General features: G+C 41.1%; 2 protein-coding genes across 5 annotated transcripts in view; both read right to left on the minus strand.

Moving 5' to 3' along the window:
- ext2 (exostosin glycosyltransferase 2) overlaps positions 1 to 3,988 on the minus strand; it is a 43,073-nt gene extending 39,085 nt beyond the window's left edge. For both annotated transcript variants that reach the window (XM_061815438.1, XM_061815439.1), the window contains exon 1: positions 3,830 to 3,988. The gene's annotated coding sequence lies outside the window, so the exon portion shown is untranslated. The remainder of the gene's footprint in view (positions 1 to 3,829) is intronic.
- Positions 3,989 to 4,914: 926 nt separating this feature from the next.
- Positions 4,915 to 23,249, minus strand: part of dagla (diacylglycerol lipase, alpha) — a 62,287-nt gene continuing 43,952 nt past the window's right edge. For 2 of the 3 annotated variants that reach the window (XM_061815441.1, XM_061815442.1), the window contains 8 exons: positions 16,866 to 17,008; positions 16,386 to 16,454; positions 16,229 to 16,301; positions 15,870 to 16,075; positions 15,429 to 15,555; positions 11,164 to 11,330; positions 9,155 to 9,172; positions 4,915 to 8,419 (listed from right to left, as the gene is read on the minus strand). In XM_061815441.1, coding sequence (XP_061671425.1) covers positions 7,375 to 8,419; positions 9,155 to 9,172; positions 11,164 to 11,330; positions 15,429 to 15,555; positions 15,870 to 16,075; positions 16,229 to 16,301; positions 16,386 to 16,454; positions 16,866 to 17,008 — 1,848 coding nt within the window. In that variant the 3' untranslated portion in view covers positions 4,915 to 7,374. The remainder of the gene's footprint in view (positions 8,420 to 9,154; positions 9,173 to 11,163; positions 11,331 to 15,428; positions 15,556 to 15,869; positions 16,076 to 16,228; positions 16,302 to 16,385; positions 16,455 to 16,865; positions 17,009 to 23,249) is intronic. The other variant, XM_061815443.1, reaches the window with a different exon arrangement.

Consider the following 23,249-nt stretch of genomic DNA (forward strand, 5'->3'; position numbering starts at 1 on the left):
TAATGTTATGTTGCCTCCAATATTTTGTGCTCGACTGTGCATATTTGCAAGTGCAATGGCGTGCGGGCACACCCGTCAAATCACAGTGACTGCAAATGGCCCCATAAACTGAATTGTATACAACAAGCGTTTTCATTGATTTCATGTCATTTGTTTTCATTCATTCAATCAACAGACGCGCCGCTTGCAAAAGTCGGATGGGAAAATTTTTTATCCATGCAATTTAAAAAGATGGAATTCCGCCTATAAATGGAAAAATCACATCTGAAGAGAGGACCAAAAATGATTTCAATCATCAACCTCCTTTTAAAGATGTTATTCTAACTCATCTCACGCATGACAAAGTGATCTCGTCCTCATCAACAGTCTCACCTGTGTTCACGAGAATCACTGAAATGATGTCAGATGATCCTTCTATGTCACAGCTGAACTGCAGTGGCAATCTTGAGGGTGTGGGGATGAAGTCCATTTTCATGGCAAATAGGGACTTGTAATTTATTTCAGTCCATCTAATAACTTTTCATAACATTCTGGAGTATATTGTAATTGCCATCATAAAAAAAGAGGCAGTAGATTTTGTGAAAATATATGTGTCACTCTCAAAACGTTTGGCTACGGCTGGACATTGATGACAGCCAATTTGGAACAAGGTAAGAGCCAGTGTGAAAATTGAGCAGGTCACTGATGGTGTAGTGCAGGAGCGAGCCATACCTGACTCTTTTGGTGGTTGCATATGGCTCGCAGAGCCCATCATAACGACATACTGTACATGTGATTTCTGTCGTGCAGGCTGAGCAAATGACGCAGAGACAGTTTGTTCTAGTGGGGTTGCCATAGTTCGGTGTGGCAGTCGATGTGTGCAGGTGAAGAAGGGCCGAACGTCGATCGTGTCGGAACAACTAATTATAGAAACGCTTTTGACAAAGGTTGCTCAAAGAAAAAAAGACGAGTACTGAAGTTTTCAACAAAAATGGACAGGCTTTGTGGAGAGAGAGAGCATTCTGCTGTGTGTCAAAATTCATAGATGGGGAGTATGCCAAACCATTTGTACTTGTTGCCAAGAAACATTTTGACAACTTCGCATAAAGCCGAGATAATCAAACGAATAAAAGATATTTCTTTGTCGGCAAGAACTGTTCACCATCGTACCATCATGATGGCAAATCAAACTGAAGTACGTTCACGATTAACGGATGGAAGTCTCAACACCTGTATGAAGCTGAAGCTAACGGCACGTGGAACAGACTACGAAACCATCAGCAAAAACATACAGCACCAGAAGTCGCATTAATGGTAAGAAGTACTTTTGTCATCATTGGTTAGCAAGAGCTTAACAATGTTATTCAAAATAATTCAGAGTCCTGTTGTAGTCCAAGAGTGTAGGTCTTACATAAATGCCCAAATACACTTGTACTTAGTTTTTAAAATACTTAATAGCTCTTCTGAAATTACATTTTAAAAATATTTAGCATTTATGGCTCTCTCAGTCGAAAAGGTTCTCGACCCCTGGTGTAGTGGTACATATGCCTAACTTTGGTGCAGGCAGCGTGGGCTTGATTCCCGCTCAGTGATGTTGTTGATATCTGCCCTGCGACTGACTGGTGACCAAAATTCCAGAAATAGGGGTTGGACAGTGAAACTTTAGTCAGCCTTCATTCAACATATTCACTTGAACATTTCCAAGGGCCAGGTTGTTGTTAATTTCCTTGATTTGAGTTGACATTGTCTTAACTTAGGTTACTACACCATCTTGGCCATCTTCCTTACTAGGCTAATTAAGGTTTTACCAGTGTTATTTTAATGATGGAATATCGTATTGGAATAAGATGGTGAAAGGCCAATGGTCATTATTGAAGGTTTCATAGAAATATCTACAGAATTAAGAAAGTGATGGGCATTTTATTCAGTAAAAACATCTAGGTCACAGATTTCCCATTGTTTCTAATGGAAAACAAAAGACATTATTTATGCATAATTTCCATACTTCAAAGTTTAATAACTTTGTTAGTTCTTAAAGCCCAAGTGTCATCCCTATAAACATTCTAAAATAGACATTGTAATGAAAAATACATATAACATGATTCACTTCAATGTCTATACGAAAAAATAAATGTGAGCAGAGAGCGTGTCATCCATGCTCAAAGTTGCAGAAGTGTCATTCTGCGATATCCAAGTGGTCACCATATTGGCTGCATCCTCCGTCCGTGACGTCACCCGGACATTCGCCAATGAAAACACGCGGTGCACCCTAACTATGGGAGACAAACGCGCCCCCTCTGAAGCTATTTTTGAAAAGGAGAACACCACACAACCGAGTGAAGTTGGTATTACACTATTACTATTACACTATTGTTTTGAGGCATATTCAGATGATGGCCGATCCACTTCCACAGCGGAGATGAGCCATCGCAGCCGGCCGGTGTGGCTTATGAGGGAGCGGAGCAGTGCTGCTTTAGGGGGTTGTTCATAGACGCTGCAGTACGCGATCAACAACACAGTCAACCCGGGGCGTTTTACTGTGCGCACGCGGCTGAGTGAGGCATTCTTGGCTGGGTTCTTGAGAGCTGCCCCCGTCCGCAAAGCTCGACGCGCAGCCTTCGCAAAAGCCGTGACCACCGAACGCAGCGCCTCAGCTGGTGTGGCTGATTTCTGCCGCTATGGTGCCATATAATGGAGCCAAGCGGTGCTGCTTTTAGGGGGATGTTAATAGCCGCCACAGTACTTGATGAACACCGTCGAGCCGGGGCGTATTACTGCTCGCACGCGGCCGAGTGAGGCTGGGTTCGTTAGATTCGCCGCCGTTCACGCAGGAGCCCGACGCCGTCCGACGCGCACATCAACATATTTCGTACGCGGATCTTTTGTTCCGTTATGAGAGACCAATTACGTAGTCCGCCCCAAACTATTATTTTTTTTTAGTAGCTGTATACACACCTTCCTGTTATCTGGAACCCACAAAGCTCTCATCCTCTGCACCAGTGCAATACATTTTTCACAACGAACCGGGTCTCTTGCAAACTTATGAAGGCTAAATCCATTCTCCCGAGTGTTCAAGCAATGTCCAGCAATGCAATGAGCCGGCATTTTGGCTAACACGAAGGAACAACGAGCTACCTTCCCGGAGGTAAAACTAATGGAAACAAACTAAGTCCACTTGGGGGCGCCGCTGTCCTTTGCGTCACTTCCTGCTTCTTCTCGAAAACAAATCCCTCAGAGGATTTTCATGGCGAGAATTACAAAAAGCTGTATACGCCAAAATCATATTTTGTGGTGAAAAAAGGCATGGGCCCATATTGGCTGACGTTTTTTCATTAATAACATCCTAAAAATCATCCATTTCATGACAGTAGCCCTTTAACATTGATCCTAGAGTCATTGGAAAGCATATTTTAAGCTTTTTCGGAGTAGGATAAATAATTCATTTCATCATTTTGCTCACGCCTTTTATATTAAAGGTGGAGTGTTTTTATTTTTTTACAAGCTCGCTTATTCAGTTCATTATGGAGAGAAGCACTTGACTGTAAGAGGATGATTACTGGACTTCTTTATCGAAGTTCATCCACTTCTGAAATGAACGACTCTGCTTTTATGCTGCAAATCCTTTTACACAAGAGTGCGTAGTCATACATTCATATAGCGAGAAAGATGTCACGAAGTCGCCCACCTTGATTAAGGAAGAGACGTTCATCATGAATCGTAAAGCTAACCTAGCAAACACAGGTAGCTACATTTGCTGTAATGTCATCTAAAAGAAACGTGAATCAATCAGCAATCTAAAATTATTATTGTCCCGTGTGGTGTCGATAATAACGTGATGTGTTTCTCTTACCAAAATGTTCACCAGATCCAACTTCGACACTCCAGTGTTAATTCATGCTAGCAGACAAATTTAGCAAAACACAAGCGATACCACCCGGAAGTAATAGTGGCAAGCGTTTCACCTCTTCCTTCTGTGTCAAACATTGTGAATCATACGCTTTCTCCTTCTCGTGGCTGGAACAAAAAACGCACACATTTTGCACAGTACTCTAGCTGTATCTCCTGGAAATACTGGACTCTCCTGTCCATTCAATTTATGGAGGATTAATACTAATACTTGGATTTTATTACCAAGCAATGATTAACTTGCGTTTTATTTCCTGAGCCGTGGGCTTCAAAATACAGCTCTTAACTATTGGATATTATTTTACTGTATCAAACCAAGAAACCGAATAAATCTAATCTGAGTTTCATGGGGTTGCTGGAGTCAGAAGTCACAGAATACTTTCTTTTAAAAAATCCATCTCACACTGTTTCATAGTGAATGCACAAAATTCCCAATGAAAGGAAGGAAGCAGGAGCACTGTACAAGCACCTCACTATTGTAGTAGACTTCTTGACTCATGGCCCATTTATTTTTTTTACGTTTCATATTTTTACTCCCTGCATTTGTTGTCTTATTTTGTATTTTCTTAAAAAAATATCATGAATAACTTGAACCAAAATTTGCTGTTCCCAGGTATCAAACTCGGGAAATAATTGTAAAGGCAAGAACGTTTCAGTCACTCACCCCCCCCCCCCCCATCTGAAGTTAAATTGGTAATATACTTCTACCACAACTCATCTTTTTATTTCTGTGCTTCTGCTGAAGTACACAGTGTCAGACCATGCTGGGTGTTTGAACTCAAAATATGTGTTAAATTAGTCAGTCTGCTTACATCAGTTGACTTGACCTTTATAGTTGAGTAAACCAGTGATTCCCAGTGTGCCGGGGTACATTGGTATGCCGTGAGTGCTCTTCAGGTCTGCCGTGGGAAGTTATTCAATTTTATGTAATTGCTAAAAAAAAAAAAAACAACATTTATTCCAAGAAATAATGTATCTTTATTCATCCATTTATGCCAGTGAGGCACAATGACAGACAGAACAAAAAAAAATCTTCTATTAGATGGCAGGAAGTACATACTGTAATTAATCTATCCATTTTTGGTGACATTTACTTTTGTTGGTGTGCCGTGGGATTTTTCAATTGTAAAATATGTACCTTGGCTATATAAAGCTTGGAAATCACTGGAGTAAACCACCACTTGACATCGTAGAAACAGGAAAAAATATTTTGCATAATTTAAAATAATTTGACAATTACAACTTTTTTTTTTTAAAGTTTATTCTATAACAGACAAGTTCAGTAAGAGGAGGGAACTCATACATTCCCATTTGGGGAAGGAGATGAAGGAAGCAAAGCAGGTAAACGTGGAGATGACCTGTATGCAAATATTCCTCTTTCATTATAGAACAATTTTTAAAATTTTCCAATAGTTTCAATAAATAATTTTCAGATTAAATATTTGTTATACTATGTCAATAATGATATTTTAAATATATAGCTTTTTGTCATACAGTTGCTCTCCACGACTATTTGAATTAAATATTCTTTTAGACATTTGCATAAATAATACATAAAAGATGGTTCTGTACAAATTATGGCCAAACAGTGCTTTGACTGGTAAGAAGCTTAACTATTTAATGGGTTTATAACCCGAGAGTAATTGCGAGAGAGAGAAGTGGGAATGGCAAGATGATCTGTATGGTGACAGACGATAAACTGGCAAGAGGTGAGATGTGCTGTGAGTAACAAATCTTGCTCCAAACAGAAACAGAGATGATCACATTGGTGACTCCAAGCTCGGCATTCCACCAAAGGTCATTCTGGAAAGTGTCCCACCACTATAGAACGTCCATAAAATCTGCCATGGCCAAATGTTAAATACTTTTCCCCTTTGACAGAAAAAAAACATAAGTGGACAACTTCTGCGAAATTCTTTAAAAAAAAAAAAAAAAGAGGGGAGAAAAAAGTAAGATTAAAAAAAACACCAATCCATTTCCAAGAGCAATAAAGATAACCTGACCATCAAATACAGTGATGAAAGTGAAACCATTAATCATAATGAATAATCCAAGTACTAAACCACCTTTTACACCCTTGGTCATATGGAAGATTGTATACCACGTGTAGAATTGACACCAGTTCATTTACCGATGCAGTCCAACCTCAAGGAAGAGCGAGGTGAACTAGATTAAAGGGAAGCAAACACCTGATGTCCATCATGTCTGAGAGCACCTTGAGAACAAGAGAAAATGTATCCTGGGACAATCAGAAGAAGTAACTTATGGTTATTTTTGGAATCCTGCATTTGCATTACACTGCTGTTTTAATAAAAGTAAGGAAAAAAAAAGATTTGAAATGATGGCAGCATTTGTGAAAGTAGCCCCACTCCGAAGAACCTCTCCATGAGAAGTGTACAGTTACTTGGAAACAAAACAATGCGCTAAATGGTTATTGCAGCCTAGAGGTTGACAAAAATATGCAGTGGTAAGAGGAAAAGCCATGGCAGTCAGGTGGTGCCTTTCCTGCGGTGTCTAACAGTCAATATGGGAATGACTGGGCGGAGAATATATAAAACATAGCAACTTGTGTTCAAATAAAGCAATAAACATAAAAGTACACCAGAGAAATACATTTGGCAACAACACTGTATTAAATTATTTGGCAATGAGGCGACTATGCAAACGATGTGCACACGAGTTCCCAATTGTCAATCTAAGTGGCTTAGTGACAAAATCTCTTCAAAAGAAAAAAAAAAAAAAAAACAACAACTATCATGCACTATAAAGAGTAACTAAAATGCTCAAAACACCCATAGGCATCTGTATAACTTTGTCACAATCACTAGATGTTTAAGACATGACTTTAACCACATATGCAATCTTTTTCTTGACACCAACCCTATTTAGACGTGAGGAACTTTGTGTCACGTCTTCACGCTTCTACCAGCTGTCCATCTTCACATTCCTGACTGAACAATGAAAAATAAAAATCAGGAAGAAAATATGCTGCTGAGGGTGCAGGAACTTGTAGGGTACATTAACCCGAGATGATGTGCCTATGCCAACTAGCCTCTTCTACAGTGTTAGCTTTTGAATCCCTGCTAAGTTAACGCCTCTTTCGTAGAGTGAAGTCAGGGCATGAATAGATGCTGAAAATGTCTCATAACATTGCCTTGGAACGGCATTTGTGAAGCTACAGTTGTTCATTTCCACCCATAAGCAGCACAGCCCCCTGGCATGCAGAGAGGTATTTTTTTTAATGTATATATATATATAATTGCAATAGTGTGAAAATGCTATAAACATCACTCAAGTGGAGGAGGACACCTGAAGAATGGAAATTATTTGTGTGTTGGTGAGTCGAGATCCGTCCTTCAGTTTCTGATGAGTGACGACATTCAATCACATGCACATACTGTGATATGTTTTTTTTTTCCCCTCATTTTTTCCAAATAATCTGGGATGAGTGCACCACTTCATTTGCAGCAAAAAGCTCATCAGAGTGGATTACACAATAGAGGACAGAGTGTTCCCCTCAGGACAGTGAATAGGGATTGATGTTCGTAGCAGGTCAATGGCAGGTGGGGCTCCCTCACCGGGCGAAAGGTCATTGAGTTCCTCAGATGATGAAAGAGGGAAGGAAGGTGACAAGGAGATGCCAGAGGAGGGGTCAGCAGATCCGGCAAAAGTACGTGGGGGCTTGGGGACTAGGTTTGGCTCCAGCGTTGCCCTGGCCAGAAGCTGTTTGTCGTCCGGTCCATCACCCAAACACTCCATGTGCCCAAGGGAACCCCGTCCTGATTCTGACTCTCCATCAGACAGATCCATTGGAGGTGAGCTGCTGCCATCTAGTCTAAATAGTGAGTCCAAGTACTGGGCAAATTCCAGCACTGTTCGGCTGGGGTTTCCATTTGATAGCTGAGGTGGCGGAGGGGAAGCTGCACGTCTAGTCTCCATGCTCAACTGCCACTTTTCCTCATCTCCATCAATCACTCGATAACCAATTTGTGGGCTGCAGGGAGCGTCAGGAGTGCTAACTGGGCTGTAGATGCCTGGCATCTGTTCCCCATCAAGAGGAATTTTAGAGTAGGCGTTAGGTTCCATGTCAAAAGGCTGAGGGGAATAATGTCCACTGTGGCGCGGTGTGGCAGGGGACATCTGAACGGAGTACTCTGGATTAGATGCAGGGTCCAGTGGTGTAAAGAAAGGCCCAACCTCTCCCAGGTGTTCCGGTGTGCCCTGGCAGAGACAGTCCGCGGCCAATAGTTCAGTGCGAGAGCTGAGAGATGGGTTCTCTTCAGGGATTGGGGCATCCAAAGGGAATGGGAGGCTACTAAGCATTGGAGAACCTCGAAGCGCAGCAGAGGAGCGCCTGGAATCCAGGCTGTAGAGAGATTCAGCGTCTGACAGGCTTTCCATGACAGCCAGAGGAGCTTTGCGGTCCCTAAGCTCCACAGTCAGGCGCTCCCGTGCTCCACGCAATACTACGGGAACTGGAGGAGGAGGACACTCAGAGAAGCCATCCAGAGATATTTCAGACTGGGCACAGGAACTAGAGGAGAGGATGAGAAAGGATAGGAGTGACAGGGAAGCAGGACTCACAAGACAAGCTCAGGAATAAAATAGCAACTACACCAGAGAAGGTTTTAGGGGAAAATGGGGAATGGTTAGTGTGAACACGTATACAATATGGACAAATGTCATTGGACATACTGTACCTCTTGATCAAATAGGGGTGGGAGTAGCCCAATTGGCCATGAATTTCAAAACAGGATACTGTATTTAAGAAATTGACTCTTTCAAAGGCACTTTTAGTGACTTTGATGTGGACCATGATCAACTAGAACAGATAATGAGCCTGGTCCTCTCACTGACCTCACCCATGCTTTTCTTGATGGACAATCCGAAAAATGGAAGCTATTGCTGCTGCTAGGGAATAAACAAACTTGGTAATTCCATTTTCACTTCCTGTTTGTGTAATGGAAATGTTTCACAATGCTTTTGTCCATATGGTATATTTTGCATACTTAAAATTAACTAGGCACCAGAGAGAAACACTGACAGGAGAGTGGATGGTCAGCATCCCAGGTGGGTGCTTCCAAAGCAGGAAAGGTAACATCAACTACCTCTATTGGAACACAGACTTTGGACAGGGACTGAACAAGAGGGGGCGTGGAGAGAACTGAATACTACCGTATGCTGTAACTGTACTGTGGTCAGACAGTGTGCATGCGCGCATGAGAGAATGGTGCACATTGTAGAGGTGGTGATTGCATGCTTTTCTTACCGTAACAATGTTTTTTGTCTTTTTTGTTAACCAAACAAAACAGAGGAATTTCATGTTTGAGAAAACAAGAATAGAAATTAGTAGCAGTCGTAATACTGGTTTGATGAGTTTTATAGTGCATATGGAAACTTCAAAACCCAAATGGTAAAAGCATTGTTCAAAAATGCATGTTTTACTGAAATATCTACACAGGGGTACTTTTTTTAATAAGATATATTTGTAGCCACTATTTCTGCTCTCATCTTGCTTGTCAGCTAAGGTCTTTTACTGTCAATACTACTACTGTACTGTCAATGGCATCGAACAGTTCGATGATTAAGTTGTACAAACATCTCCAAGGTGATCAAGAAATTACTTCATTTAAGCGAGAAGTGACTTTCTTCCACAGGTCAAAGGTTTTATGTTAATTGGCACCACTGTCTGGTAACAGTGGGGAGGAAGTGCAAAATGGCTCACTCAGACGCATTATAATATATAAAGGCAAAAAACAGAATTTTACTTGCTTGTTTCATTTTCTATTTAATAGTGGGGCACATGGAGTTACGTTGTTGTTTAATTTCACACTTAATGTGTGCCCAGCCCATCTGGAGACCCAGCTATTAGTATACAAATAAAGTCAATTTTCATTAATACAGACACTTTCCAAAAAATGTGAATATCATGGAAAAGTAGGAAAATGTATTTTCATAATTCCATTTAAAAAGTTAAACTTTCATAGAATGAGGGCCCACTATTTAAACAATTTCAAGTATTTGTTTATTTTACATAATTTGGTCTTCCAAGTCTGAGAAATCCACAAAAATTAGGAATTCAAAAAGTTTGAATAACGTACTATGGAAAAACCACCCCAAATTTTGCAGGTCATAAAGGTATTAAAATGAGTTTCACACAGTCATCAATCATCTACTAAACTCAAAGTACCATCTCAGGCTTCATCAGGTGTCATTAAATTGCTTCAGTTTGGTTTAATATAGGGAAGACTGTAGACTTGACAGCCAGCCAGACCATCATTAATACCCTCCACGGGATGGATGAGACACAAAACTTCATACATACTGTAGCTAAGAAGGTTGGGTGTCCACAGAGTGCTGTGTCCAAGCTTATCGATGGAAAGTCTAATGGAAGGACAAATTGTGGCAGGAGAAGATGCAGCAGCAAAAGAGATGACCGTGGGCTTAAACATATTATCAAATAGAAATGATTCAATTATTTAAAAGAGATCCAGGAAAAAGTGGAATGAGGCGGGAGTCGGAGCATTCAAAAACCACCACATTCAGATCTATCTGGGGGATGTGTGACAAAAGTAGAGTTCCTCGGGTGCACTGCTGAGCTTGAGCCAATGTAAGAAGCATCTCAATTGGCCAAAGTGAAGAAGGACTGGACTGTTGGCTAGTGGTGTAAGGCCCTCTTTTCAGATTAAAGTAAAGTGTTCCTTTCATTCAGCAATCAAGATTCAAGGGTTTGGAGGAAGACTGGTGAAGAACAGAACTGAAGCTGCTTGAGTCCAGTGTGAAATATCTACAGTCAGTCATGATTTGGCGTGGAATGTCTAGCGCAGGCGTTGCCAAACTGCTTTTTTAAGTGCGTAACAAATTTCTTTCTACAAAAACTGAACACTGATTTCTTTACAGTATTCAATTTTTCTAAATTCCTGATTTTGTGAGTTTTATGAGCTATCAGTGAAAATTACGCAAAATTAAACAATACCTGAAATTGCTTCAATTGCGGGCCCTGAATTTAAATCTATGAAAGTTCCAGTTTTTGAATGGAATTATGGAAATAAACATTTATGATATTCAAATTTTTGGGTTCTCTTCATCATCTAAATTTCTCCCATCACAGCAAAGGATCTAAATAGTAATTAATTATGTGATATTTCCACTTTTTTTTTGTGTCTAAAATGCATTCAGGGTTTGAATATTTTAATTTTTTTGGCCAGTCATAGATGACAGATTATAGGGGGGACACTGAATATTTTAGACTACAACAGAATGGTGCTCAATACTGACCGAACACTACTGTTCCTGCGGTGGTGGGCTATAGGCATTGGCTGCTGGGCTGTTGCAGATGCAGCCATGAACACACTGTCAGGATTCAAGTCCACTTCTGTTGGGCTCACCATGATCTTTGCAGCAGACAGCAAAGCTGTTTTTCCTTTGTTGTAGTTCTCAAGGACCTGTCACAGACAGAGGTATACATGTGATGAGGAGAATGGCAGAAATGATGCTTGAGCCACAAAATAAACTACACAAATCGTAAAGGGAGAATGAAACAGTATACACATTATGGAAGACTACAAAAATATCATTTAAAGCTGAAATTTGACTATTATTAACGTACAGTATATCATACACACTCTTAATCACCCTGTTGGTTTACAGATTATGGGATAAATGAATACTAAAAGCTCACTGGAGCAGTCCACAGCCAAGTGTGTTGCAGCACATTGGTTGAAATACACTGAGGTACTGAACCCCTTGACACAGGCTGTTTTGTCCCTGTATGACCAGTGTCAGAGTTTGGTCTGCATTGCCAGCAGTATATGGAACTCGTTTCGAGTGAGAGTTGGACTCCTCCAAGGTTGGCGTTTGTCACCAATTCAATAAATTTTTTTCTCGGTGCAGCTGAAACATGGAGGGGATCCGGTTTGGTGGCCTCAGTATTGCATCTCTGCTATTTGCAGATGATATGGTTCTGTTGGCTTCATGAAGCCGTCATCTCCAACTCTCAAAGGAGCGGTTCAGAGCAGAGTGTGAAGTGGCTGGGATGAGAAACACCACTCCCAAATATGAAACTATGGTCCTCAGTTGGAGTAGGGTGGCATGCGCTTTACAGGTCGGGGATGAGCTCTTGCCACTAGTGGAGGTGTTCAAGTATCTTGGGGTCTTGTTCAGGAGTGAGGGAAGAATGGAACGGGAGAATGACAGACAGATTGGTGTACCATCTGCATTGATGTGGACATTGTATTGGTCCATTGTGGTGAAGGAGAGGCTAAGCCAAAAAGCGAAGCTCTCAATTCACCAGTCAATTTACTTTCCTACTCTCACCTATGATCAAAATCTGTTTGTCATGACTGAAAGAACAAGATACTGGATACAAGCGGATAAAATGAATTTCCTCCACGGGGTGTCTGGGCTCTCCCTTGGAGATAGGGTGAGAAGTAGAGCCGCTGCTCCTCCACAATGAGAGGAACACGATGAGATGGCCGGGGCATCTGAATGCGATGCCTCCCGGACATCTCCCTGGTGAGATATTCTAGGCACATCCCACAGGAAGGAGACCCTGGCGATGACCCAGGACATTCTGGAGAGACTATGTCTCTCGGCTGGCCAGGGAACACCTTGGGATCCCCCCGGAAGAGCTGGATGAAGTGGATGGGAAAGGGAAGTCTGGGCGTCCCCCACAACCCAACCTTGGGTAAAAGCGGTATAAAATGGATGGATGGATGAATATTCAAAGCAGGGTCAATGTTGTATGGTTGGCCAAGTACTTTGTATCTACATTCTGTCTATATTTAACTGCAGATACTTTAAAACATCTTTTGTGATAGTAGATAGTACTTGAGATAAATATAAGTGCAAGCTAAAGGTGAGCTTACACCTACTCCACCTGACAAACACCCACAGTGGAGTCATGAATCACCGAAAAATATTCAGTCCTACAGTATTTGAGGGAATAAAAGGCTTATATGATTACCGTATATACTAGTTACAAATTGTAACAATTGCACATACACTTGTGGTTAGCTTTAATGAGTTATAACACATTGCAAATGCACATTTTACTACAACAAATGAGTAGACATCCAAATGTGACAACAAACTAAAGCAAAGTGGAACAAAATGATAGAATTTGAAATGTTCAGTGAAGTAAACTATCGGTCAAGAAGCATGTTTGAAAAAAAAAAAATTATATTGCTGGGTGTGGCCAATGGCTTGCCCAAGCAAGACAGCTGCAAGGGACAACTTAAAATATTTGGCGCAACAGTCAGAAATATAAACAGGCACAGTAGCAGTCTGAAAGGAAACAAAATCAAGATGAAACCTTAATGCAGAGAGACATTTCTAATATCTACAATCCATTCAGCTACACAGTATGTGCTTCAATAATTTATAGGCACATGATGATAATTATTAAACACGTATGGTGAAATATATCCTTTTTTCTCTAATAAAAACGGCATCAGCTCGTTCAAGTCAGAAAAAAGCAAATAATTTAAAGGCCCAGCAGATGCAGCATAAACAATACTGTAATTACAAATGTCTTTAGGAGTTCTAATTTTGAAAATGCACACATTTTGTCAGCTCTCTGGAAAGAAAGGAGAAACGAGAAAAAAAAGCAAAAGACAACTATCACAGAAATCGCATCTGAGAACGAAGGTTCAGTCAATGTTGAAGGAATCACCATAGAAGCTTTGTGAAACAAAGAAAATGTGTTAGAGGGAAGAGGAGGGGGAGTTCCATCTCACGGGACTTCACCAAATGTGCAGAGGGATGGTAAGGAAGAAAATGCTTAATGTGGGTTTTGGATCACAAAGGGTTCAAAAAGAAATCCAAATATAGGTTTATATTGAGTATATGCCCAACAATAACACAAGGTAGTGCACAGAGTAATTTCGTTTACTGCAATTTAGGAGTCATTTACTCCCTGGAATGCAGCAATGTTTTTTGACATCCTCTGGGGGAACTTGCCTAGACTTGTTGTTGCCTCCAGCCATTACTTTCTGTGGATAAGAGACAGTGAAGGCTTTTAAAGATGTCCACAAGAAAAGAATTTTGATCCCTTCAATGCAAGAAACATTCTCACAGAGAAATTTCATCGTATGAGCAGGTGTCATGAAAAAAATGGTTACAGTAACATCATTACCGTTTCTAAATGAATTTGTGCAGCTCTGTGTACGTTTACATGCACGGACAGTTTCAATGACTTGCCAGAGGCAAGAAAATTCTTAATGCTCAATAAAAGCATCAAATACACAAAAGGCCAAGCAAAGCACCGACCAACATGTATCTCTCAACTGCAGACATCCTCTTGTTGCAGGGAGTTGTGTAACATTCACATTGTGATGGAGCATTTCCTTTCTAGCGACTTATTGGGTAAGATTTCAGAAGGGGTGGGAACTTCATCCACACAAAGAATGGAGTAAGGTGGGTCTGTTTGGGTTTGTGGTGGAATGCATAAATTGCCTGCAACTGAAAGAGTTGCTGAATGGGGGTCAGAGGGATTAACAGCATCTGCAAAAGAAGAAAAGACAGTAGGGAGAGAGAGCAGTTCCGTCTCTGTAAGGGAGGCATTGCTAAACAGGTCTTTGTTGATGAGGGAGGATGTGTCATGGGCAATACTGTTAGAGTGAGATTCTCTATTTGAGGTTATATGCACAGTGGTGCTTCTGGTAGGCTGATAGACCACATTCGCCTCCACTTCCAGAGCCCCCTGCTCAGATAGAGGATAACATGGTTCCAGCACCTGCGGACAAACCAGAGGTTTCACACACAATCACATAATGCTACACTTCAATGGTTGTATAAGTCTTCATACATATGCACCATCACCAACTGTCACCTCAAGTTTAACTCCGCAGTTATAAGAAAGGACAACTGTCAAGTAATTTCTTTCATGCAAACACACATTTCAACACCATCATACCAGAACAAACTGTAAAGAATACCACAGGACATCATAGAACCAACCAGAAGAGAAGGAAGGGCTCTCATGCTATGCTAGTTGAGCAGTGTGAATAAAATAAAATGGCAAAAAGATGAAGATTAAAAATGGATAATTCACATTCAATTCAGATCAATGTACACTTGTGGGGCATAACACTGAATGGTGAGGTTTTCTTCTGAGTATTTCTGATTATTGTTGACTGCAGAAACATTCAATCTCTAACATTAGAAAACCTTTGTAATATTAAAAGATATGCCTTATTTATCAATTAAGATTCATCATAAAATGCAATTTTATAATCATTTGTTTTTTCCTGATTGACTTAAACAGAAATTATATCTCAAACTATGGAAAATGGAGGAAAAAAACTACAAATCAAATTAGGCTTTACATTAGCATGTGATATTTAGTTTAAGGTGTAATGTGACATTATGTATATTACAATTATAAACAGTGTTAACACCCCATAAGTAATTGCAGTCAAAATGTCTTTTTCTTTACATTTTCAAATATTATTCAAAGATAACATTTCATTACTGTAACAATGACATCCCAGCACTTTGTGAATGAGGACAAAACCATTAGCATTCACACAATGATAACAGACCTTGTTGAGACCCTCCATCACCATGTGAGGCATATGCTCATTAAGCATGGCAGGAGATATGATGACCTCATTGAAGGCCTTGTTGTCCCCCCAAAGAGCTGAGTAAGTTGGCTCTTCCTGACCACAGCTGCAAGAAACCACGAGAGAGAAAAAATACAAAGTCAACAACTCAAACACAAATTACTCAATTAGAAAATTTACATAGTAGCAGAAAAAAAAAAAAACTGTGTGCCAAAATGTAGAACTCAACGCAGTGATGTGTACGGCAAAGTACCAGTAAAAACCTCATCTTGCCAGCTCAAACACACGTGCTGTCTATCATTTCTTTGGTACACAACTTGCAGAGGCGGTTTACCACGAGTTTGGAAGGAGTGAAAAACCAGTGGGTGGCCTAAATTTTTGTCACAAAGAAGTGCGCAGCTCTGGAATCAGCCTTCTCACCAGGTCTCTGGAGGATGGTTGTGCACCACATGGATGATTCGGCCAGGAGGATAGAGGGGGGTCGAGGCTGAGAGGGCGATGCTGAGGTCACTGGGGTGGAGCCACAGGTGACTGCTGGGGGGTGCCGCTTGCTGAGACGGAGTATCCTCCTCAAGTGGAAGCTCTGATTTGGGGATGCATTTGGTGCCTCCCACAATGATCCTCCACTGTGGCAATAAAAACAAATACTGTACTCGTCTTTGTAGTATACTGCATTTTGTTTGAGGAAGGAAATTTTCAACCTTATATAGTATCTGAAATAGTGTTCAAATCAATGTTACAATTAAAGTCTTGTAGAGATCATACAAGGACATGTCTACCTTTGGCTTGTTGCTTTTCTGTAGGACTTCTAGCAGATGGCGACGGAACCCCTCCAGTTGACACAGGCCCAGTCTAGACGATAAACGGAACAGATGTCTCAGAGATAAGTTCATGATTTTAACAAGTGCATTTACAATCTACAAGTAAAGGAAATACCTTGGCACCAGATCTTTTCCTAATACTACAGAGGTGACAAACTCTTTGGAGTACTCCATTGCATCCTCACTGGTTGAAAACAAGAGGAAATCATGCAGGTTGTGAAATAGATAAATAGAAACTGGTTGGAGACTGATTTCTATCACCACCATTCTTTATACTCAATTCAATGTGCTACAGAATAACAGCTTTTTAATTTGTCAAGTGCAAAATCAGTGGGTACTGTTAAGAAGAAAAAACTAACAGCTAAGAGGAGAAGTTTCAATTGAATGTATTCAAGGAAATGTAAACAAGAAATCTAATCCAAAAACAAACAGCTTTCACATTCACAAGATGAAATCTTAGTTTTATCTGACAAAAAATCTGATGGTGTTATATACCAGGAAAAATATTCATTCATTCATTCGGACTATCACAGTCTCTCATGTGTTATTACTTTCAGTACAATTTAAACAGGGTGGTAGATATTTGAGATCTTACCTAAGAAGGCCACCAGGCGGGGAGTAAGAGTAGCAGTGAAGTGTGGGATACTGAGGTCTTAGCAGGAAGGAGAGTATAGCAGCAGTGCCGGCACCAAGAGAATGGCCTACTATCACCAGTCCATAATGCATAGTTCCCTTGTTCTATGAGAGACAGTCCCGATCATCACACTGGCAGATTGTAACCACTTGTGCCATATTTCTAAAATAATCCCCGTTAGGCTTAAATGCATACACAGCAAGTGTAACCTCAAAAAAGATACAGCAGTTAATATACTGTAAGTATTTAACAATTTTTCTCACTGTATAGCATGTATATTCAAAGGTGCTAATGACATGAAAATTTCACCAGATGTGGGGAACAACCAAAGTAATCCATGCAGAAAAATAGAACAAATATGATGAGAAATTCAATTGTATCCAATAATATGAAATGACACGGAAAGGTATTGAACACATGGAGAAAGGGAGCTGCAAAAAGGCATGGCCAAAACCCAACACATCCTCTAAAATCTATCAATAATCAAAAATCAATCCAGCCCCTAATATCCCAATACCCATATGCTTTCCGATCTCAGAAACTAAACAGGGTCAGTCCCGGACTCATATGTCAGAATGTTGTTCAAAGAATTCATCTTAGCCTTCAATACAATCATCCCTCAACTACTAATCTACAAATTGGACCAGCTAGGGAGCAACACTTTGACGTAAAACTGGCTGCAGGACTTTCTGACTGGGAGACCGCAGACAGTATAGGTCAGCAGCAACAACATCCAGACCAGTCTTCTCTTTAACCTGCTGACCTGTGACTGCATACAGACTTACCGCTCTAACCTCTTCACAAAGTTTGCAGACAACACAACTGTGGTGGATTTCATCGGCTATGGCAGTGGTTCCCAAAGTCAACCTGGGCCCGGACCCCTAGTGAGTTGTTGAAAAAGCTCCCAGACCCACAACCTCAACTTTCGCTAATAATGTAGTGCTGGACACAACTATGCCATTCTGGTACAAAGAAATACTCAATTTTAGTGGCTTACGTGCTCTTGCTTTTTATTTTTGCACAATAAATCGAAACGTGGTTCAACAATGGAAAGGGCAATTCTCACATCATGATAAGCTTCCAGACGATTTCGTTTTTTCGTCTTCACATCTAATAGATGAAAACCCCGCCTCACACGTGTACGTAGTAATGAAGGAAACATAGTATTCCACGGCTGATTTGGCAAGTTTTGGGAACAGTTCCAACCCCTCGTACCAAAAGGTGCTGTTTTACTTGTTCTCAAATTCTTGGCAGATGGCTTCTGAATGACGGAGTTCGATGAGTTGAGCTGGGGCGTGGCGCTGCCTGAATCACTCATCTGGGCTGGGCGCAAAATAGGATTGATAGGATGTGAGACATAGCGAGACAGAAGAAAAAAAAATGTTTTGTTCTTTTCTTCAGAAAAACATTTCATGATTATTCTGTCTCAGACATCGTGTCTGGAAAGACGTTTTTCACCCCCTGGGGGTCCATGGACCCCACTTTGGGAACCACTGGGTTATGGGGACGAGATAAAATAGAGAAATGAGGTGAGCCACCTGGAAAGGTGGTGCACGGACAACAATCTCTCCTAGAAATGTGGAGAAAAAAAAACAAGGAGATTGTTGTGGACTTCAAGAGAGCACACTTTCAGTATGCTCCCCTGAACATCAAGAGTGCTGGGAGTGCACATCACCGAGGGCCTCTCCTGTAAAGCAACACCTCATATCACTACCCAAGAAAGCTCACCAGTGTCTCTACTTCCTCCACAAGATGAGAAGAGCCAGAGACCTGACCCACATCATGTGCTCATTCTACACAGGGACTATAGAGAGCATCTTGACCAACTGCATCACTGTGTGGTACTGTGCCTGCACCACATCCCACCGCAAGACTTTCGATTGCTTCGTGAAGGCAGCTGAGAACTGAGACAATCATTGGAACCTCTCTTCCCTACCTAAAGGACATTTATAGCACCTGCCTCATCTGCAAAGCGCTCTGCAAAGCAGGGGATGCCACGCATCCACACAGCCTCTTCAATCTGCAGCAATCAGACAGGAGACCGTGGCCCAGGATTCTGAACTCTCTGCCTGCTCTTCCCCCTCTACCTCTTCTGTCCTCTGCCCACCTGAACTCTTGACACCCCACAAACATGTAAATGCAGACAAACCTACACACGGATGGACACACGCCAGATTTAGGGTTGCAGCAGCCTTTTTTAGAGCATTGGGGGTTTGTCATCTAATTCCTATACGTCTTATTATCCTTGGTTCTCTGACCTTTACTATGCTGCACACATGGACATACCTTTGCTATTTGCACATTCAATGAATACTTGTTACACTGTATATACTATAGTATACCATTTGGAACATCATGGGTCCATGAGTATCATAATTTTAATCCTGTGTACGTGTTACGCATATTGAAGAACTGTCAATAAAAAGTACTGTATCTTATACATTGGTTAGTACTTGGATGGGAGACCCCCTCAGAACACCAGATGCTGGTGTTGGGCAATAGGTCAATCACCTGCTCCCGTATAAAAAAAAAAAATACAGATTACAGAAACTGCAATTGCAATCTATAGTGCCTCATGGCATTGAGAGTTCCAACTAACTAATCCCGCACTTTGTCAGTGTACATGAATATCAATTGATTCTGTCCTAATTAATGGCCACCAACCAGTGGTCACTGCCAAGGTGGCAGTCAAGAAATCACAATTAGTAACCACAGAGAAATCTCAAGACTATCGCAAAGTGATTATTGCATAACATAATTATAGCAACGGTTACGGATCCGTATTTAAAGTTAGGAATGTTCCACTTGGGACCATAAAATGTAAAGTAAGTGGAAAGCCGATCATACAAGAATGTCGTTGCCTCAATGAGGTACTCCTTGCAAGATTTCTGAAAGAGGGGTCCAAACAATAATCAGAAGGGTAGTTCAAAAGCTTCACAACCTGGTACCTGGAATTTGCACGTACTGTTGCCACAAGGAAAACAGTGAGTAATGCACTTCGCCGCCATGGCCTGTATGCACGTTCACCACGTTACACCCAATCACTGGGGAAAAAAAGATCCACGTCAAGGCTTGTTTAAACCTTGCTGAAGAACATTTGGACAAGCCAGTTAAATATTGAGAGAGTCTGGTCAGATAAGAGCAAAATTTAACTTTTTGAATTTCATAATGAAAACCTTGTTTGGAAGAGAAATGGCACAGCACCTCACCCTAAAAACAGCATACCAACAGTGAAGTTCACAGATGTGAACATGATGGTGGGGGGCGGGGGCTGCTTTTCAGCACACGGTACAGGTAAACTTCACATTATTGAAGGATAAAGGGGCCAATGTACAGAGACATTCTTGAGAAAAATCTGCTGCTATCAAAATTATAAAAATGAAATGCGGGTGGGGATTTCAGCAACATACTAAACCAAAAAAATACTGCCAAGGAAACTCAATTGGTTTAAAAGAAGAAAAAAAAAATGCCACTAGAATGGCCAAGCCAATCACCTGACTTGAATCCAACCAAAAATCTATGGAAAGAACTAAAACTAAAAGTCCGTAAAAGAAGCCTAAGAAAACTTCAAGATTTGAAGACTGCTTGTGTCGAGGAATGGGCCAAAATCACACCAAAGCAATGCATGTAACTAGTTTCTCCATACAGGAGGCATCTTGAACCTGCCATTGAAAACAAATACTTTTATACGAAGTATTACAGTAAATAAATAAATACCAGGTGGTGCATTTGTTTTCCGTGTGATTCCTAGGCTTGACAGAAGGAGTGGCCAATCACTGAGTTAAAAAAAAAAAAAAAAAACAATAACCAATCTGAAGGAGCAATATGTCTATTTAAATGACTTGTTCATTTCGTGCATATACTTGAGTACTGTATACTGAGTATTTTCAAAAGTATTCTCTCGTTCAGTAATTCCCAACCAGTGTGCCATAGCACATTAATGTGCCATGAGGGATCTTCAGGTGTGCTGTGGAGAAAGTATCAGATTTTACTTCCAGTAACTACTCGAAAAAATTATTCATTTACAAGAAACAATGCATTTTTGTTCCCAATTTATTCCAGTGGGGCATAGTGACAGTTAGAATCAATAAATACTCTTCTATTAGATGGTAGGAGTACATACAGTACTTACTGTATATCGGCATAACACCGTGATGTTGATGTACAACTGTCAGTGCTGGCATTAGCTGTTTTGTTGCCTGCTTGTGAGAAGTAGTGTATTAAAAGTATGTGAACATACCTCAAGTAATCTTTAAGTGAACGTAATTTCCTGACCACCACCACACGTTTTTGCCCATCTACTTCTAATATCACAAGTTGTGCGAGGTCGTCGCCATGGTAAAGAGTAATTCAGTCGCATTTGACCAGAGTAGATAAAAGCTCAGTGATCACAAAAGAAGGAATTCGGTGGTATCGGAATGCAAGTTTGTTATAGTAGTGTGACACAGTGCAAGCCCAAAAGACCAAATTATTCTTGTAGTCTGAGGCAGGCATTACACATTTGTCTGTCCCTCACGGGTAATGTGTTTTTTGTTTTGAACAAAAATAACTTTATAGCAGTCGTATATTTACATAACTTCATTGAAAGACACGCGACAAGGCTAAAAATAAAGTAGCTTTTGGATCCCAATATACTATACATGACAGCGAATCACAGTAAATGTCTTGCTGAGCGGTTAAATTACATGACTCATTGGATCAGCAATTTAATGCAGCCCAATGGGGCACAAACCAGTGCGATCTGTAGGCCGGTCCCAAGCCCGGATAAATGCAGAGGGTTGCGTCAGGAAGGGCATCCGGCGTAAAAACTGTGCCAAACAAATATGAGCGTTCATCTAAAGAATCCCATACCGGATCGGTTGTGGCCCGGGTTAACAACGCCCGCCCCCGGCACTGCTAACCTGCAGGGCGTCGGTGGAAATTCAGCTACTGTGGGTCGAAGACAAAGAAGAGGAAGAAACCGGATCCGTCGTCAGAAGAAAAAGAGGAATGCACAGAGCCTACAACTGAGTGTAGGGACTTTGAATGTTGGGACTATGACAGGAAAAGCTCAGGAGTTGTTTGACATAATGATTAGGAAAAAGGTTGATATACTGTGCATCCAAGAGAGCAGGTGGAAAGGTAGTAAGGCTAGAAGTTTAGGAGCAGGGTTTAAATGATTCAACCACGGAGTAGACGGGAAGAGAAATGGAGTAGGGGTTATTTTAAAGTAAGAGCTGGCTAAGAAAGTCTTGGAGGTGAAAAGAGTATCAGATCGAGTGATGAGACTAAAATTTGAAATTGAGGGTGTTATGTTTAATGTGACTAGCGGCTTTGCACCACAGGTAGGATGTGACCTAGAGTTGAAAGAGAAATTCTGGAAGGAACTAGATGAAGTAGTTCTGAGCATCAGCGAGAGAGTGTACCACAGATGCATTATTTGCCTTGAGGATGCTCGTGGAAAAGTACAGAAAAGGTCAGAAGGAGCTACATTGTGTCTTTGTGGATCTAGAGAAAGCCTATGACAGAGTACCAAAAGAAGAACTGTGGTACTGCATGCGTAAGTCTTGTGTGGCAGAGAAGTATGTTAAAATCGTACAGGACATGTATGATGGCAGCAGAACAATGGTGAGGTGTGCCTTAGGTGTGACAGAAGAATTTAAGGTGGAGGTGGGACTGCATCAGGGATCAGCTCCGAGCCCCTTCCTGTTTGCAGTGGTAATGGATAGGCTGACAGATGAGTTTAGACTGGAATCCCCTTGGACCATGATGTTCGCAGATGATATTGTGATATGCAGTGAAAGCAGGGAGCAAGCAGAGGAACAATTAGAAAGATGGAGACATGCACTGGAAAGGAGAGGAATGAAGATTAGCCGAAGTAAAACAGAATATATGTGCGTGAATGAGAAAGGTGGAGGTGGAAGAGTGAGGCTACAGGGAGAAGAGATAGCGAGGGTGAACAAGTTCAAATACTTGGGGTCAACAATCCAGAGCAATGGTGAGTGTGGTAAGGAAGTGAATAAACGCGTCCAAGCAGGTTGGAACAGCTGGCGAAAGGTGTCTGGTGTGTTATGTGACAGAAGAGTCTCTGCTCGGACGAAGGGCAAAGTTTACAAAATAGTGGTGAGGCCGGCCATGATGTACGGATTAGAGATGGTGGCACTGAAGAAACAACAGGAAGCAGAACTGGAGGGAGCAGAAATGAAGATGTTGAGGTACTCGCTCGGAGTGACGACCCCTAACGGGACAAGCCGAAAGGAAAAGAAGAAGAAGAAGATAGGATCAGCAATTTATGAGAAAGTCAATCTGCATAAAATGCTAATTATTGCTCAATACCGATGAAGCCAATCAGATCAGTTTTTTTCC

Source organism: Syngnathoides biaculeatus, chromosome 3 (genome assembly GCF_019802595.1).
Source record: "Syngnathoides biaculeatus isolate LvHL_M chromosome 3, ASM1980259v1, whole genome shotgun sequence".
In the NCBI taxonomy this organism is placed as follows: Eukaryota; Metazoa; Chordata; class Actinopteri; order Syngnathiformes; family Syngnathidae; genus Syngnathoides; species Syngnathoides biaculeatus.